Source organism: Heptranchias perlo, chromosome 31 (genome assembly GCF_035084215.1).
Source record: "Heptranchias perlo isolate sHepPer1 chromosome 31, sHepPer1.hap1, whole genome shotgun sequence".
In the NCBI taxonomy this organism is placed as follows: Eukaryota; Metazoa; Chordata; class Chondrichthyes; order Hexanchiformes; family Hexanchidae; genus Heptranchias; species Heptranchias perlo.
In genome coordinates, this window is record NC_090355.1 from 29,059,333 (window position 1) to 29,075,608 (window position 16,276).

The window sequence follows — 16,276 nt, forward strand, 5'->3', positions numbered from 1 at the left end:
TATTTACTGGTGACTCAAAATTTTAGGCTAGAAACCATTGTTGGTGATATTAGTGCATAAACACTAGTCCTCTTCTGGACTACAATTAAACATTTTTGCCTGCTTGCTAGCCTTTTTTCAAATGACTAATATACTTCTGTGTATATTTTACAAATACCAACAGATTTACATTGGCAATACTCACAATAAGTTATAGGATATGCTGTTTTATAAGGATAGGAACATTATAATGTGTTTTCCCCACAGACGATCCTATTACTAAGGTGTCACAGTGTTGAAGCTGACCTGTTCCTTTAAATGCAAAAAGGCTATAGGCACACTGAAGTCAACTGGCTGTTGCTAGATATCAAAATCAGAAGAAAATCAATATGGTGACATATATATATTTAACACACACACACACACACACACACACACACATCCCCCCCCCCACCCCCCCGCCACCGGTAGGATCCCTATCCCTATCTGTTCAGCTACAATTTGTTACTGGTCTGCCGGTGGACCTGGAATCACTGTCCTCATTTCTTTCCAGAATGTCGGCTCACTCACTAACAAGGTCCTTCCCAACTGTGACCTTATTGTAGATGACTATTGATACTTTACACTGACCAAAACATGGCTCTTAGGTGGCAACTTCCTCCTTACAGAAATTGCTCAAACCTGGCTATATTTTTCACCACCTTCCCCACCCAAACTGCTGTTAAGGGCAGCAGAGCACTAATCTCCAAGTCACCTAGGTCTCCCGACCCCACTCCTCTGGCTCCATCTCCTTTGAGCACCGTATCATTTTCCATCATTCTCATCTTGTATTTAAAATCGTCGTCACTTAAAGCCCCCAAAGTCCCATGCCAATTTCCTCCCACAATGGCCTCCCTTCTGTGGCTTGTGCTTTTTTTTTTATTATTCATTCATGGGATGTGGGAGTCGCTGGCAAGGCCAGTATTTATTGCCCATCCCTAATTGCCCTCGAGAAGTGGTGGCAAGCTGCCTTCTTGAACCGCTGCAGTCCGTTTGGTGAAGGTGCTCCCACAGTGCTGTTGGGTAGGGAATTCCAGGATTTTGACTCAGCGACGATGAAGGAACGGCGATATATTTCCAAGTCAGGATGGTGTGTGACTTGGAGGGGAACGTGCAGGTGGTGGTGTTCCCATGCGCCTGCTGTCCTTGACCTTGTCCTTCTAGGTGGTAGAGGTCGTGGGTTTAGGAGGTGCTGTCAAAGAAGCCTTGGTGAGTTGCTGCAGTGCATCTTGTAGATGGTACACACTGCAGCCATAGTGCGCCGGTGGTGGAGGGAGTGAATGTTTAAGGTGGTGGATTCAGTGCTAATCAAGCAGGCTGCTTTGTCCTGGATGGTGTCGAGCTTCTTGAGTGTTGACGGAACTGCACGCATCCAAGCAAGTGGAGAGCATTCCATCACACTCCTGACTTGTAGATGGTGGAAAGGCTTTGGGGAGTCAGGAAGTGAGTCACTCGCCACAGAATATTCAGCCTCTGACCTGCTCTGGTAGCCACAGTATTTATGTGGCTGGTCTAGTTAAGCTTCTGGTCAATGGTGACCTCCAGGATATTGATGGTGGGGAATTCAGCAATGCCACTGAATGTCATGGGGAGGTGGTTAGACTCTTCCTTGTTGGAGATGGTTATTGCCTGGCACTTGTCTGGCGCGAATGTTACTTGCCACTCATCAGTCCAAGCCTGGATGTTGTCCAGGCCTTGCTGCATGCAGGCACAGACTGCTTTGTTATTCGAGTGGTTGCAAATGGAACTGAACACTTTGCAATCATCAGCGAACATCCCCACTTCTGATCTTATCATGGAGGGAAGGTCATTGACAAAGCAGCTGAAGATGGTTGGGCCTAGGACACTGCCCTGAGGAACTCCTGCAGCGATGTCCTGGGGCTGAAATAATTGGCCTTCAACAACCACTACCATCTTCCTTTGTTCTAGGTATGACTCCAGCCACTGGAGTCTCAGCCTGTGTACCAAATGACTATGCATCCTCAGTGATTTCAATCTTCATCTTTATTCCTGTTGTCCCACTCCTGAATTCACCACCGTCCTGTATTCTCTCCACAATTAACTCACCCACCCATATCCAACCCCTTGACCTAGCCATCTCTCCTGGCGCCGCTGCACCCACTCTCTCAATCAACAAAGCTATATCCAACCACTTCCCACCTGCCCTCCTCCAATCCTACAACTTTCACCAACTATCCATGGAAAAAGAAACTCTCCCCGAGGTCGCCTATAACCACATTCTTGAATTCCAAATCCCTTGCCTTTAGCCGTTACTTGTCACAACACTTCTGCAGCTGTCAATTTGCTTCACTCTCCCTTTCTTCAATCTTTGTGCCCTTGTCCCCAGCAAAACTATCACTGTTTCCCATCCTTGTCGTTTCAACAGTCTAGTCCTCCATCTTCACTCCCTCAAGTCTGAGGGATGCAAACTTGAGCGTAGTTAGCACGCAACAAGCAAAGTTATCCATCGTCAGAACTGGCTTCACCACACCAAGTACCATCATGCTTCACTCTCTTCTGCCAAAACTGACCACTATTCCTTGTCATTCAGGATCATACTGGATACCTTAGGCTTCTTGTTTCTACAACCAATTGCCTCCTTAAACTCCATTTCCCTGACCCCACCTCCTTCACCTTTAACACGATGTTCACGGAGGTTGTGAATTTCTTGGTTTCCAAGATTGACAGTGTCCATGCAGCTGTATTTGCTGTGTCCTTCTCTTTCTCTAGCTCTCTCCAATTACCCACCCACCAGCGCTGAACCCCAATTTCTTTGCAGTTCCTCCCCCATCTCTCTCTATCTACTTCATAATCATCTGATCCATAAGGTTCAACTCTCACTCAACGCTCCTTCTTCTGGTTCCTATGCTAACTGCCACTGTCAGTAGTATATTATTTAAGCAGTATATTATTTAAATGGAGAGAGATTGCAGAGCTCTGAGGTACAGAGGGATCTGGGTGTCTAGTACATGATTCACAAAAAGTTAGTATGCAGGTACAGCAAGTGATTAGGAAGGCAAATGGAATGTTGTCATTTATTGTAAGGGGAATGGAATATAAAAGTACAGATGTTTTGCTACAGTTGTACAGGGCATTGGTGAGACCACATCTAGAATACTGTGTGCTGTTTTGGTCTCCTTATTTAAGAAAGGACATAATTGCTTTAGAGGCGGTTCAGAGAAGGTTCACTTGACTGATTCCTGGGATGAGGGGGTTATCTTAAGGGGAAAGGTTGGACAAGTTGGGCCTGTGTACATTGGAGTTTAGAAGAATGAGAGGTGATCTTATTGAAACATAAGATCCTGAGGGGACTTGAAGGAGTAGATGCTGAGAGGGTGTTTCCCCTTGTGGGAGAGGCAGTTTAAAAATAAGGGCTCTCCCATTTAAGAGGGAGATGAGGAGAATTTTTTTTCTCTCAGAGGGTCGTGAGTCTGTGGAACTCCCTTCCCCAGAGAGCGGTGGAGGCAGGGTCATTGAATATTTTTAAGGCTGAGTTAGATAGATTCCTGATTAACAAGATTCCTGATTAACAAGGTTATAGTAGGTAGACGAAAAAGTAGGGTTGAGGTCACAATCAGATCAGTCATGGTCCAGTCAGTCAAATGGCAGAGCAGGCTCAAGGGGCCGAATGGCCTACTCCTGCTCTGCCACAGGTAAATCGTAGGCTGCCACCAGGAAAAAAATTAACCTTGAAAACTACTGGATCATCATAAAAACAGTTAATTCACTAATGTCCTTCAATGGGACCCAACCTGGTCTGACCTACAGTCCCACACTATGTGGTTGAATTTTACTGACCCCAGGGCAACAATGCATGAGCAAAAATAAAGCCTTGTAAGAGGTTCGTTCCCACATCCCAAGAACAATTTTTTTTAATATTGCTTTATGCAAAAGTTAACATTTAAAAAAAAACGTATCTGAAGCTGCAGCATAGAAAGAAGCAGGTGACCACTTAGCCCTTAGCCAATGCTACTCCGAATCCAAGTGAGCAGCTTAGAGCTGACCCTCTATCTAATTTTCTATATATTTCTCTCTCATTTCCATCCATAGTGAGTGAGACTGAAAGCACCTAGCTTCTGTTAAGTACTGCCTATAATAGGATGGTTGAGTTCAGTAATTCAGCAGCATGATAGGCCAAACAAACCAACTTCGATGCCATAATTTTTAGTGTGACATACACATGAATGCTGTGTTTCTAGGGCCTGAAATTACACTGTGGAATGAATACTAGCACACAAAATGCTTACAAATTGAAATAGCTAACTCCATTTCTTTAGCAGAGGTGGTCACCCACTTATTTTAAACAATTAAGGACTCCACTGGTATAGTGGGACAGGAAATGCATCAAGGTTCATGTACTAATGTCCTACAGTGTAATTTCAGGGCCTAGGTATTTAGCAGATGGAAGAAAAGCAATACAAACCCTGGGCTCACCTGCTGCACAGCACATGATAATTAGGTAGCATCGTCTGCTCAATTGTTTATTTGTAACATTCATTAATGATGAATGGTTAATAATATTGGCACCATCAGACTTGCCTCATTGTACATTTTTATTTATAAATCTGTAGCCAACCTGTTCAGCATTGTATGTGCTTTTAGTAGAATCACAACAGCAGCTTAGAGGCAATTTGTTTTTTTTCCTGTAAGTCCCAAAACAGGCCCATCTGCTCCCCACAATGCATCAACACTACAGATGGATAAACTCCTTACATCAAAACCACTAACAGTGGCCTCAGGACAGCCTACTCTGATCTCGTTACCAGACAATGCTTTAGAGAGGACAGACGTACCTGTTATTACTGGGCTGTGTGAGTCAAGTATAAACTTTGGATCAAATCAATTGAATACAACTACCCACGATTGAGGGGGGAGGAAAACTGATGAAATGACTTATTGGGAGTATTCACTGAATAGGGACAGACATATTATTGAACCTTTTTTTTGGCAAGAAAACATTCAGCACAGTCAGGCTTCAGAGTAGAGGGAAAAAAGTCTGCCTCTCCACTACATTTGCACCAGATAGCAAGTGAATGAAAAAACACAGAACAGTGGGATCATAGGGCAGTATTTTTCTTTCTCCCCTGATTAGATACAATGGTTGAACTACACTGGAGAAACAATATTAGAAACTGTGCATTAATGGCAACATTTAGCTACAGTCATTTAGCCTCATACCTATTAAAGCACTTCAGTTGAGAAGTCAGGTTTAAAATAAATAAATGCACTATTAACTTTAACATCCTTTTGCTTCTGTTGATTTATTTGAATGTTTAAAATAGTAAGTGCTGATAGCAATTTAAATCTTGTTTTTATATTGCTTAGACCAGTACTAGTGGTGCCAGGTCTGACACGTGGATCTCACACAGCCAGTTGCAACCTGAAAGTAAACTTGCCAGGATTCACTAGAACGGACAGCCTGAAAGACCAGCAAGTTTACTTTCAGGTTACAGTTACTGTGACCTATGCTTCAGGAGCTGGCACGAGTCTTGCTCAATTTAGAAGCAGCGTCACTAGTGCCAATCTGTACTGAATACCAGGAGATACACAACACAAGTATGACCGTGAAGAGTGGCAAAACTGAGCTTTAATCCCTCATTCTGCTAAGTTCTTGATCTCATCTGTGTAACAGGGAAGGTAGCTGGCAGAGAGCAAAAGACGGGCGGTGAGGGGGAGGATGGGGGTGGGGAAATCAGCCACTCACATGCCTGTCAGTTGGCTCAAGAGTTGAAATGACAAATTTCCATCCATCTTCAGCAAATCACTTCTTAGCTTAGTAAAATTGGTCTTTCCCCAATTGAGAACTTTAACTCCTGTTCTATTTTTGTCCTTTTCCATAACTGCTAAAACTAACTGAATTATGATCATTACTTATATTTTAGGTCACAGGAGCCATATTCCAGACGAAGCGTTAATCAGAGACCCCATCTGCCAGCTCAGGTGGATATAAAAGATCCCATGGCACTATTCAAAGAACAGCACAGAATCTCCCTAGTATCCAGGCTAACATTGTTTTTCCTCAACCAACAGAACCAAATTCAGATCATCTGGTCGTTTACTGTTCGTGATATTGCCACAAAGTGGCTGACGTGTTTGTCTACGTAACAGCGGCCCGATTTTAACTCCAGGCGAGTTGAGCGGGTGGTCGGTGGGGCGAGTTAGAAACTCACCCGTTACACCAGAAAACACATCCGGCACATGTTAACTCAGGCATGCCTCATCTGCATGCCGCTAGTCAGCTGCCTGAATGAAATAAGTGGAAAGCAGCAGCTGGTCAGCGGATAGGGAGCGGAAATTCGGTCAGCACAAGGTCGCCCAATGGCACCAAAGGAAGGCTCACCGGCAAGGTAAGTCGCGGAGAGGGGTTGGAGTCTGGGGCAGGTTTCCTTGTGCGGCCAGGAGGAACACACCGTAAATGGCCTCATGTCCTGGATCCTCTTTTCACTGTTTTCAGCTGACTGTAAAACTGCAGCGGCTTCCCCGCTCGGGCCAGAATTAAAATAGCAGCCAGGGCTCATGACTCCATCGGATCCCGATATGCATATTTAAAGCTTCAGGCTGGTGTCTTTGTTGCCTACTCAGAAGAGCAGGTTAAAAAAAAACAGGATCCGTGCGAAGCAGGCGGGAAACGATTGCGCAAATCATCTGGGACATTTTAACTGCCCATCCCCCCTCCCCATGGGTTTACACCGGGTGGGTAGGATTACAATCACACCAGTGACTTCACTTGAAAAGTAATCCATTGGCTGTAGAGTATCTTGTGATGTTCTGAGAATGTGATAAAATGCTGCTCAGTTAGTCTTACATTGCAGAATACAGTGGCCACATAGTGCCACCAAGTGGAGAGACAGAAAACATTGACCATTTCGCTTCAATAGAAAACTGTTCAGTAGCTACTCAGCAGTGAAGCACTAAGGTGCACTCTCAACAGAAATATATGCTTGGATGTGTTCTAAGATGGGAATGGAACCACGCAATCTGCAGGCCAAATCCAGCTGAAAGTGAGAAGAGGGTGAAGGATTTAATTTTGTGTGTATGGGGGCGTGGAATTTTTCAGGATCTTGCCTTTTTTAAAAAAAAACTATGTATGAGGGCAGGGGAGGGTCTCAATGTGTGCAGTCTTGCTGTTTTTTGGTCTAAGAGCCTCAATTTTGTGCATCAACATCCTGGGGGTCACCATTGACCAGAAACTTAACTGGATCAGCCATATAAATACTGTGGCTACAACAGCAGGTCAGAAGCTGGGTATTCTGTGGTGAGTGACTCATCTCCTGACTCCCCAAAGCCTTTCTACCATCTACAAGGCACAAGTCAGGAGTGTGATGGAATACTCTCCACTTGCCTGGATGAGTGCAGCTCCAACAACTCTCAAAAAGCTTGACGCCATCCAGGACAGAGCAGCCAGCTTGATTGGCACCCCATCCACCACCTAAACATTCAGTCCCTTCACCACCGTTGCACCGTGGCTGCAGTGTGTACCATCTACAGGATGCACTGCAGCAACTCGCCAAGGCTTCTTCAACAGCACCTCCCAAACCCGCGACCTCTACCACCTAGAAGGACAAGGGCAGCAGACTCATAGGAACACCACCACCTGCACGTTCCCCTCCAAGTCACACACCATCCCGACTTGGAAATATATCGCCGTTCCTTCATTGTCGCTAGGTCAAAATCCTGGAACTCACTACCTAACAGCACTGTGGGAGAACCTTCACCACACGAACTGCAGCAGTTCAAGGAGGCAGCTCATCAACACCTTCTCAAGGGCAATTAGGGATGGGCAATAAATCCTGGCCTCGCCAGCGACACCCACATCCCATGAATGAATAAAAAGTATGCGGGTATTTGAATTTTCTGTACATCAGAGCTCATATTCTGTAATCATACAGCCCACTCAAGGGTTTCAACACAAGCATCCGACTCCCAGCTCCAAAAGGTTAGGCACATGATGAAGGACAATGATAACTGCATGCACTCGCACACATTTTCAAAGGGAGACGGAAGTAGTGAAGCGAAGGTTTCCGTTCATCAGTCATCCTCAGACAAAATAATGTTTTACATTAATTTTATTTAGAAAGACAACGGGGAAGGCTTTCCCGTGAGAAGAGCTATAATTTCAGAAGAGACAAAAAGCTTTTCTTTTCAGGAGTCAATGTACCAAATGAATATTCTGCTCCTCTAGATAGTTCCATGGCAAAAGTACAGCCCAATTTGGTACTGAGCCATAAAGATTAGAAATGCCCTGATCTGTGATGAAATAGCTGATCTCAGTTGGTACAATGTGAGGGAGGCAGAAACAAAAATTGTCTTCAATGTCTTGGGTTGGAGAGAAGGGACTGGAAAAAAAAGCAACACAGTACCTATTTTTGACTGTTACCCAACCATCAAGCTTTTTTAAAAGTGGAGATAAAAGCAACCCTAAGGACTACGCAGCTGGAAGACAGCATGAAGATATTGTGAACTGGCTAAAGAAAAGCACGGGACCCGCAGCAGACACCATCACTGATGCAGAGGCTGCTGAGAAACTAGTGGAGTCATCCGAAGTGGTTGTTATTGTTTTTTTTAAGGACGTGGAAGGAAGTGATGCCAAAACTCCACCATAAAGTGTGAATGTCAAACAAGATTACGAACACACAGGTAAAAGGGCAAGGGAAGTGGGAGGAGACACCAATCCAGAATATTCATTGAATGTCAACCATCTAAATGCACTTATATATTTTGGTTTTTTGAAGCTTGGGTCACGGGAGAATGAACCAAGTGTGGCTCTGTCCTGTGGTTACGAATACCAGACACCAGAGGAGCCAGTCTTCATACAGACCAGCTCTCACATTGAAAATTTGAAGAGTGTGCACATGCGCGAGTGGCTAAGACAACTTGCACACTGCGCACGAGCAAAGAAACGGCATCAGTGGAAGTTGACATCATGAATCTGCTTCACATCATGGCACCAAGCCATAGACACCGAGTCAGATCCCATGAACCTATAGAAAATGTGGTGTGGGAGTAAAAACTGAATCTCCACTACAGCCACCTATCAGAAAACTAGCAGTTTAGTGTCACGGGCTGAGCACAGCCAATGCGTTAGGAGCAGGTGCATTCTTGCATTATAAAAACATCTTAACCATCTCAGCTCTTGCATCAAAATTTCAACAGCAATTTAATCTAGATTATTAACAGCAGATCCAAACCCAAGTAAACCAGCCTGTTGCTCATATTCTGTTTCAAGAAGGCGAGTAGAGAGTCCTAATCTATAGGCAAGTACACCAAAAACACAGTATCATCTGTGAAAAGTGTATTTGAGGTGGAGGATTCTCAAGAATACATACACAGTCCATGCTCAGGACAGTTTGCATTTTGCACCTCTAGAAGATGTTAAACTGAAGGACCGGAGAAGGTTTGGAGTTATCAATGCCAAATATATAACGTGTGAATGAGTGTCTCCCCCAATGTCTAGTCTGGTCTATGGTTAATTTCAAATGCAGTTAAAGCCCTTCCCCAATAGGCTCTCTTCACCTTGTCCTCAGCACTCACTGTTTAAGTATTTCCATGAAAACCATCTGTAGAAATATGGAAAAAACATACAAGTCTTTTGAGCCAGCCGATATTAACACATGTTGTAGCAGATAGACGTGTTACTTCTGTTGGGGGTGGGGGGAAAAGAGAAGACGAACACCCGTTAAAGTGAGATGCCAATAACATACCTTTCCTGTAGCTCCATGGGACACAAACTGAGCTTTTTCCTGTTTTGCAATCTTAACCTGACCCCTAGCAATGCAGGGTCTAGCCAGTGATGTTCCAAGGAAATATCTGTCCTCATAAATAGCATTTGACTGCACCCAAGGCCAGATGAACTCTTCTACAAACTCCTTCCGCAAGTCTTCAATGAAAACCTGCAACAAAAGCACAAAGGACACAGTTTTATTCATTAAGATTTAGAAAACTAACCAAGAACTAAATGTTACCTAGATATTCAGTGTTACCAACATATCAAGCACATGACTCCACTTTTTTTTCCTACAAAAATAATTAAATAAAAATAGTTCAGGTCTCCTTCATCACAGGATATTCAGCAGCTGGAAGGGGAGGCAGGCAGACAACCTGCTCCCTAATTTCTGTTAACACCCCTCGAGTTAAACATTAATAAGACACTCATAACAATTCCTTCACCATCTCTTCGGAACAATTGGCAACAGCCTGGTAACACATCCCATCCCCAGAGTGTGACCATCTTCTCATGATTAATTGATAGCAGTGAGGGGTTTTTTTTTGTTAGAAGGGATTTTCTTCCTTTACCCATTCTTGGGTCTCATGGGGAAGGGACCCAACTGATCTATGCCTGCATTTATGCTCCACACGAGCCTCCTCCCTCCTTCATCTAATCCTATCAGCATATCCTTCTATTCCTTTCTCCCCCATGTGCTTATCTAGCTTTCCCTTAAATGTATCTATGCTATTCACCTCAACTGCTCCTTGTAGTAGCCAGTTCCACATTTTAACCACTCTCTTGGGAAAGAGGTTTCTCCTGCATTCCCCATTGGATTTACTGGTGACTATCTTATATTTATGGCTCCTAGTTTTGGTCTCTTCTCCCCCTCTCTTCTCGCTACAATGGAACAAAAGATTGGGAATGCAGCATTTGGAATCAAACCCATATTCTACCATTCCACAGTGCAACATGCTAGAGTTCAACATACTTGTTCAACATACCAAGTTATCTCTGATAGTGTCATTCTACTGAATTATTTTGGACCATTTAAGTATTACAATATAGCATTACTTACCTTTTTAGCTCCTAGAGCCAATGCCTTCTTTCGAGCAGCTTCAAAATCTTCATCCTGTCCTACGTTAGCCTGTTTGTGATGGAAGAGAGAGAATCATTATTTTGACCTAGATTTTTAATGGCCAAGACACTGTAGAGATCAGAAACTGTTGTCTAGATGAGGAAGTTAATGAAAGTTGTTTCTGGTAATAAGACTGGTAAAGAGGCAACTCAAAATCATAAGCTAGATCTTCATTTGAACCTTCAGGCCATTTGATCTCATCCTTTAAAAATACAAACCCTACCACCTTCATTATAGCATTCAACAGTTTCTTATAAGTCCAAAAGTCCCAGCCTTAACCACCCTTACTGGCAATCTGTTCCACTTGTTGATCATCCTCTATGTAAAATATTTCCTAACTTCAGTCTTAAAACTTGCCCTTCTCACCCTTGAACCTGCGCCTTTTTGTTTTACACTCCTTCCTGAAGTTTCCCTGTACTGTATTATAAAGGATACTACATTTAAAATGAGAGGACCGGACTGCAACTAAGTCACAAGTGTACTACCTACAGTGAAATAAACAAGTTGTTTGAATCTGCTATCATACGAGGAAGTGAGTGATGTTTTACATTATGTTTATTTGTCATCGAAGAGCAATATAGCAGTTGCATGCTGTTTGAAACACTGGAGATTCTGGATAGTGGTGTAGAATGCAGATCATCAAGGGACTATCTTTAATCCACTTATGTTAAATTCATTTTTAATCTTTAGACTTTTTTTTATATCCAAAAGTAACAGCAGCTGTGCGATAGCAGTTACATGGTACACCTCAATTGTTGAATACTGTCCTGAGAAAAATGGTCATCACATTGATATTATTAGATGGCTACTATGGTCGCATTCATTGTGTAGAACATTTTGCTGCAATTAAAATCACACCGTCATTCCACCTGTGGTGAAACAATCTAGCACACAAGCAACTGTAATGATATCTATTTTGGACTGATAGTCACTATGTATGGAACAGCCTCCAGGACAGCAAAGTTGGGTGGTGGGGGCAATTTTAGCAGAGGCCCAGAAAATCTGCTGGGACACAATCCCAGGAGCGACACTGGGATTATGCCTGCCGCTGACCTCAAAGCTTACAGGTCCAGGGGGAGGGTTCTCCAAGATAGGCCTTTGGCAGCATGGGGTATAACCACAGCAATCCTCCACCAAAGCTTCTGGAAACATCAGAGGAATCTAGCTGACTGGAGTGGGTGGAGGGGGAAACAGCGTTAGGGGGCAGCTTTAAAAAACAACTTCTTCCCCTAACCCCCAATAGGGCCCACTTCCACCCATCAGGAGGGTAGAATGCCTCATCTCACTCTAAGCTCCCTTTCTGAATGAAGAAACAGGAACTCTCAGCATAGGGAGTCCTGCTCTTGGGCCTGTTCCTTTGGCATTAGTGACTTTGTTTGAGGCAGGTGGGCTCCAGAACAATGCCACAGGAGATTCCATTGTAAGCCGGGGCCCAGCCTATCTGGGCCCAACAGAGTTTGCAGCCGTTGCATTGGACGCCAAATCAGAGTTACGGCAGGAGTCAATCAGAACAGCAGATACTTTTTAGAATTTTAACATTCACATGGCACAGTTGATTCAAGGTTTAGTGTTCTCTTCATTTGCTTTATCTTTTCCATTAAAATGTTGATTACAACAGAACACCCACAAGACTAAATTAATTAGACCACAAGGCACACAAATAATACAATCATAGTCTTCTTAACCATTGGGCCTCATGTAGCAGCATTCAGTCACAACATTCATTTTGCAATGCAATCATTTTTAAATTACATATGCTATAAATTAATGAGGTTTTCACTTCAAGCAATAAGCTGACAAAAGTACATACTGGTGTTAATTTCCCATGTTAAGATAAGCAAAGGAGAAGAACTTGCTCAGATTTATTTACTTACTTTATATACAAAGCAAAATATACCACAAGGCAATTAAAATACAATTGAAAGAGTAAGTGGAACCACTCAACCTTAAAATAAAATCAAAAAATATTTACATTAACTTTAATTTCCTTCTATATGTGCCTTTCTCTTTATTTCTTTGAATATTTCTCTCTTGTTTTAACAGTGAATATTGGTGGTACACACACAAGAGAAAGAACGAGGAAAAGAAAAACAAAGACATTCCACTGGGTTTCCCAGGCATAGGCACTGCTGTGCGCAAATTGGCTGCCCCATTTCCAGAGAAAGAAAAACATATGAACCTAATAACTTCAAAAGTAATTCACTAGCAGTGAAGTACATAAAATGCCTCCATGATATTTATTGATTTTAGGAAATGTAATTTCCCCTCCCCACTCTCTCCCCTCTTCTGGTTTCACAAATCCATAAACTGTCTGGAACGAAGAGGAAAAATTAGCAGACATGTTGACTCTCTCCCCTCCACCAACTGCCCCCATCAGATAATTCAACATTTTTCTTAGCAACTCTCTGTTTCTCAAGTAGTTCCATCCCCTGCAAGAATGCTGCAAACATATATTTTACAATACATGCAATTTCTGCATTCAGCACAAAAAAACCCCAGAAAATCCATTTTATAACTATTTATAATGAAAGACAGGAGCCTGCTTTGAACTTTGAAATAACATCTTCCAATATTAACAGGTTGGCTGAACACAGGCACTTCTGTCACTGGACCTGCAGAAGGGACGTTGTACAGTAGAGGGCACTCTGGTTTCAGGGAACATTCAGGAAATTTGCTTGTACATTTGTGGCTTCCAGAGCATGCAGCAGAGACTGGTTAGCAGAATCATCCTCAGCAACTCTTTTCTGATCATAATAACTAGATTGTTCCACTAATAGCTGAAACTAGTTTCTGCCACAAAAATGCTTTATATTAATTTTTTTTGTGACTGCCACATGCATTTTAAAACATAATTACAATCCGACAGAAGATCTGAAGTACAAAGCTCACGCAACAATTCCCACAAGAAACTTGGGGATATATCTTGTACATACGATTTCTTCTGAAACCTTATGCATTTTATCTTGTACCAGAAGTACATTAAACTGCCATCTCCTGTATCTTTTTCCACATAAAAACCAAGCAGCAGAAAAACTGAAGAAGCGTTCGCAGGAGAGGTACCATAAAGCTTACTAAAAGTAGCGAGGTGATAATTTTGATAACTATAGAAACTTGGAGGTCTCAAAGGATCAAGGCGGCAGTCACGTGCGTGGGTGGGGTAATCAAGTTGGAGGACCAGTTGGGGGAAGAGGAGGAGGGCAAAGAAATCAGCTATTTGAGAAACTGGCTGAAGAGAAGTTGATAAGAAAGGAAAAGAGGATATAGCAATTAGAGCAACTGCTGGTATGGAGTCATCAGCAATAGCAGTGAAGGACGTCTAGAAATCAATGGAATGGAAATCAGGCAAATTCTATAATGGGCTGGCAATCTGCTCCATTAGATTACCACCCATGTAGTGAAGACAGAAGTTTTCCTCGTGTAGAATCTCTAGATCTTTTACATTCATTTTCTCAATGAACCCTATCTAGGTAACTAAAATTTCCTTATGGCTGATTTAGGTACAATAGGATCCAAAACCAAATTAGTGTCTCAATCTGCTTTCATTGAACTGGGGCAAATCAAACCTTAAATTCTACAAAGAAGGGCCCAGGGTCTGTGTATGTATAATTTATATTTTTATTCAGTTTCCTGAGATGATGCAGGCCCAAATTTTGGACAGTGGATAATTTACAGTTTGCCCAAAGCTAATACCCTGTCCACTCCATGCCAACTGGCAAAAGGAACACAGGGCAGGTACAATGTCAGCCATGAGAACTTCCTGTTTTTTTTTGTATAGTGTCAGAGAACCTTTTACGTCCACTCAAAAAGGCAGACTGGGCATCAGTTTAACATTTCATCTGAAAGACTGCACTTCCAACATTGCAGGGCTCCCTCAGTATTGCAACGAAGTGGAAGTATTAATTCTTAAGGAATACTATCTAAATAGGGTGCAGCCAAAGTTGTCACCAAGCTACACCTTCAGTCAAGCATTCCGGGGGGAATTTTAACTCCCCACCCCACTCAGCAGGTAGAGGTGCAGATAAAATGTTGCGGGGGACTTACTCATTGGATTCCCACCCCGATCTGGCCGACTGCAATTTTAAATTGCAGGCGGCAAGGTCCCCAGTCCAAGGTCAATGGGGTCCTTCTTTAAATATGCAAATCGGCTCCGATGACATCATGGAAGCTTGAATGCAATATTAAGTGGAGGGCTGTGCAGGGAAGTAGTGGTGGCTTCTCCACCAGGGCAAAGCTGTCAAGAAGTAGATCCAGGGTCAGAAGAGGTACAGCAAGGTAAGATTTTTTATTTTTTAAAAAAAAAAGTTTCCTTGTAGGCCAGTAGGAACAGGAGGGCCTCTGGTGCCTACAAAGAAATAGTGAACCTTCCCTGCCCTGGGCTTCCCTCCCCCAACTGCGATCCCTATCGGACCCACCCCCCCCCTCAAGACTTACCGTAGTGCCGGGGACCATTACTTCTGGTCGCCGGCAGCAGCTTTTTGCCAATTTGATCAGGAAGTCAGCCAGCGGCATGCTAAATAAGGCCAGGCTGTTAAAATTGATTGGGCCTTCCCGTTGCCGCTCAGGTTAGCGGCCTGCTCGGCCGCATTCCCACCCAGGAATTAAAATCGATCCTCCTAAGTTTGATTTAAGATAGTATCTGTGGGTCTCTATTCCTCAAGTACATGTAAGGTTTTGAAGATGCAAAACAGAGGTGGGCGCATTAATACTGGGAATATTCATAATTGTAAACAATTTTACAACACCAAGTTATAGTCCAACGATTTTTATTTGAAATCTACAAGCTTTCGGAGGCTTCCTCCTTACTATAACTTGGTGTTGTAAAATTGTTTACAATTGTCAACCCCAGTCCATCACCGGCATCTCCACATCGGGAATATTCATAAATTAAGACTTTTGGAGAGAAAATCTAAAAAAGGTTATATTCTTGATAAAAGAAATGATCAGACAAAGATTCTAACAGAATTATTCTTCAGACCCATGGAATTTCCAAGGACGTATTAAAAAAATTGATTGAGGCTATTAATAGCAAAAATGCAGTTGCTGTTGACATGCACAAGTTAAAAGCATATCTCCATACAGAGATGGTGGTGAGATATACATAGCCAATATTCATTAAAAAGGATCACATTTCATCGTATTGACGTGCTTGTATGGTGAGACTATAGATATGCAAAAAAACATGAACAGAACAGCAGGAGTGAATAAAAGGGAGGAGGCTGGCCAATCCTCAATCTACCAAAGGACGAGGGGGAAAGAGGGAAATAGGAGATCACAGATCATATAGCTGGTTAAGCCTACATCTTTATTTATTATGAATATCCATTTGTATCATAGTCTGCATACTTTACAGCTATTTTCAGCTGGTGTGGTTCTGACAGTATGGAGTTACTAACTGTCAAACTGTCTTAATCAACACT

At 42.8% G+C, this 16,276-nt stretch overlaps 1 protein-coding gene across 1 annotated transcript in view; it reads right to left on the reverse strand.

The window, feature by feature from the left end:
• Window positions 1-16,276, reverse strand: part of ass1 (argininosuccinate synthase 1) — a 115,061-nt gene that overhangs the window by 83,055 nt on the left and 15,730 nt on the right. The window contains exons 3-4 of the mRNA XM_067969848.1: window positions 10,800-10,868; window positions 9,720-9,908 (exon numbers count right to left, since the gene is read on the reverse strand). Of these exons, the coding sequence (XP_067825949.1) occupies window positions 9,720-9,908; window positions 10,800-10,868 (258 nt within the window). The remainder of the gene's footprint in view (window positions 1-9,719; window positions 9,909-10,799; window positions 10,869-16,276) is intronic.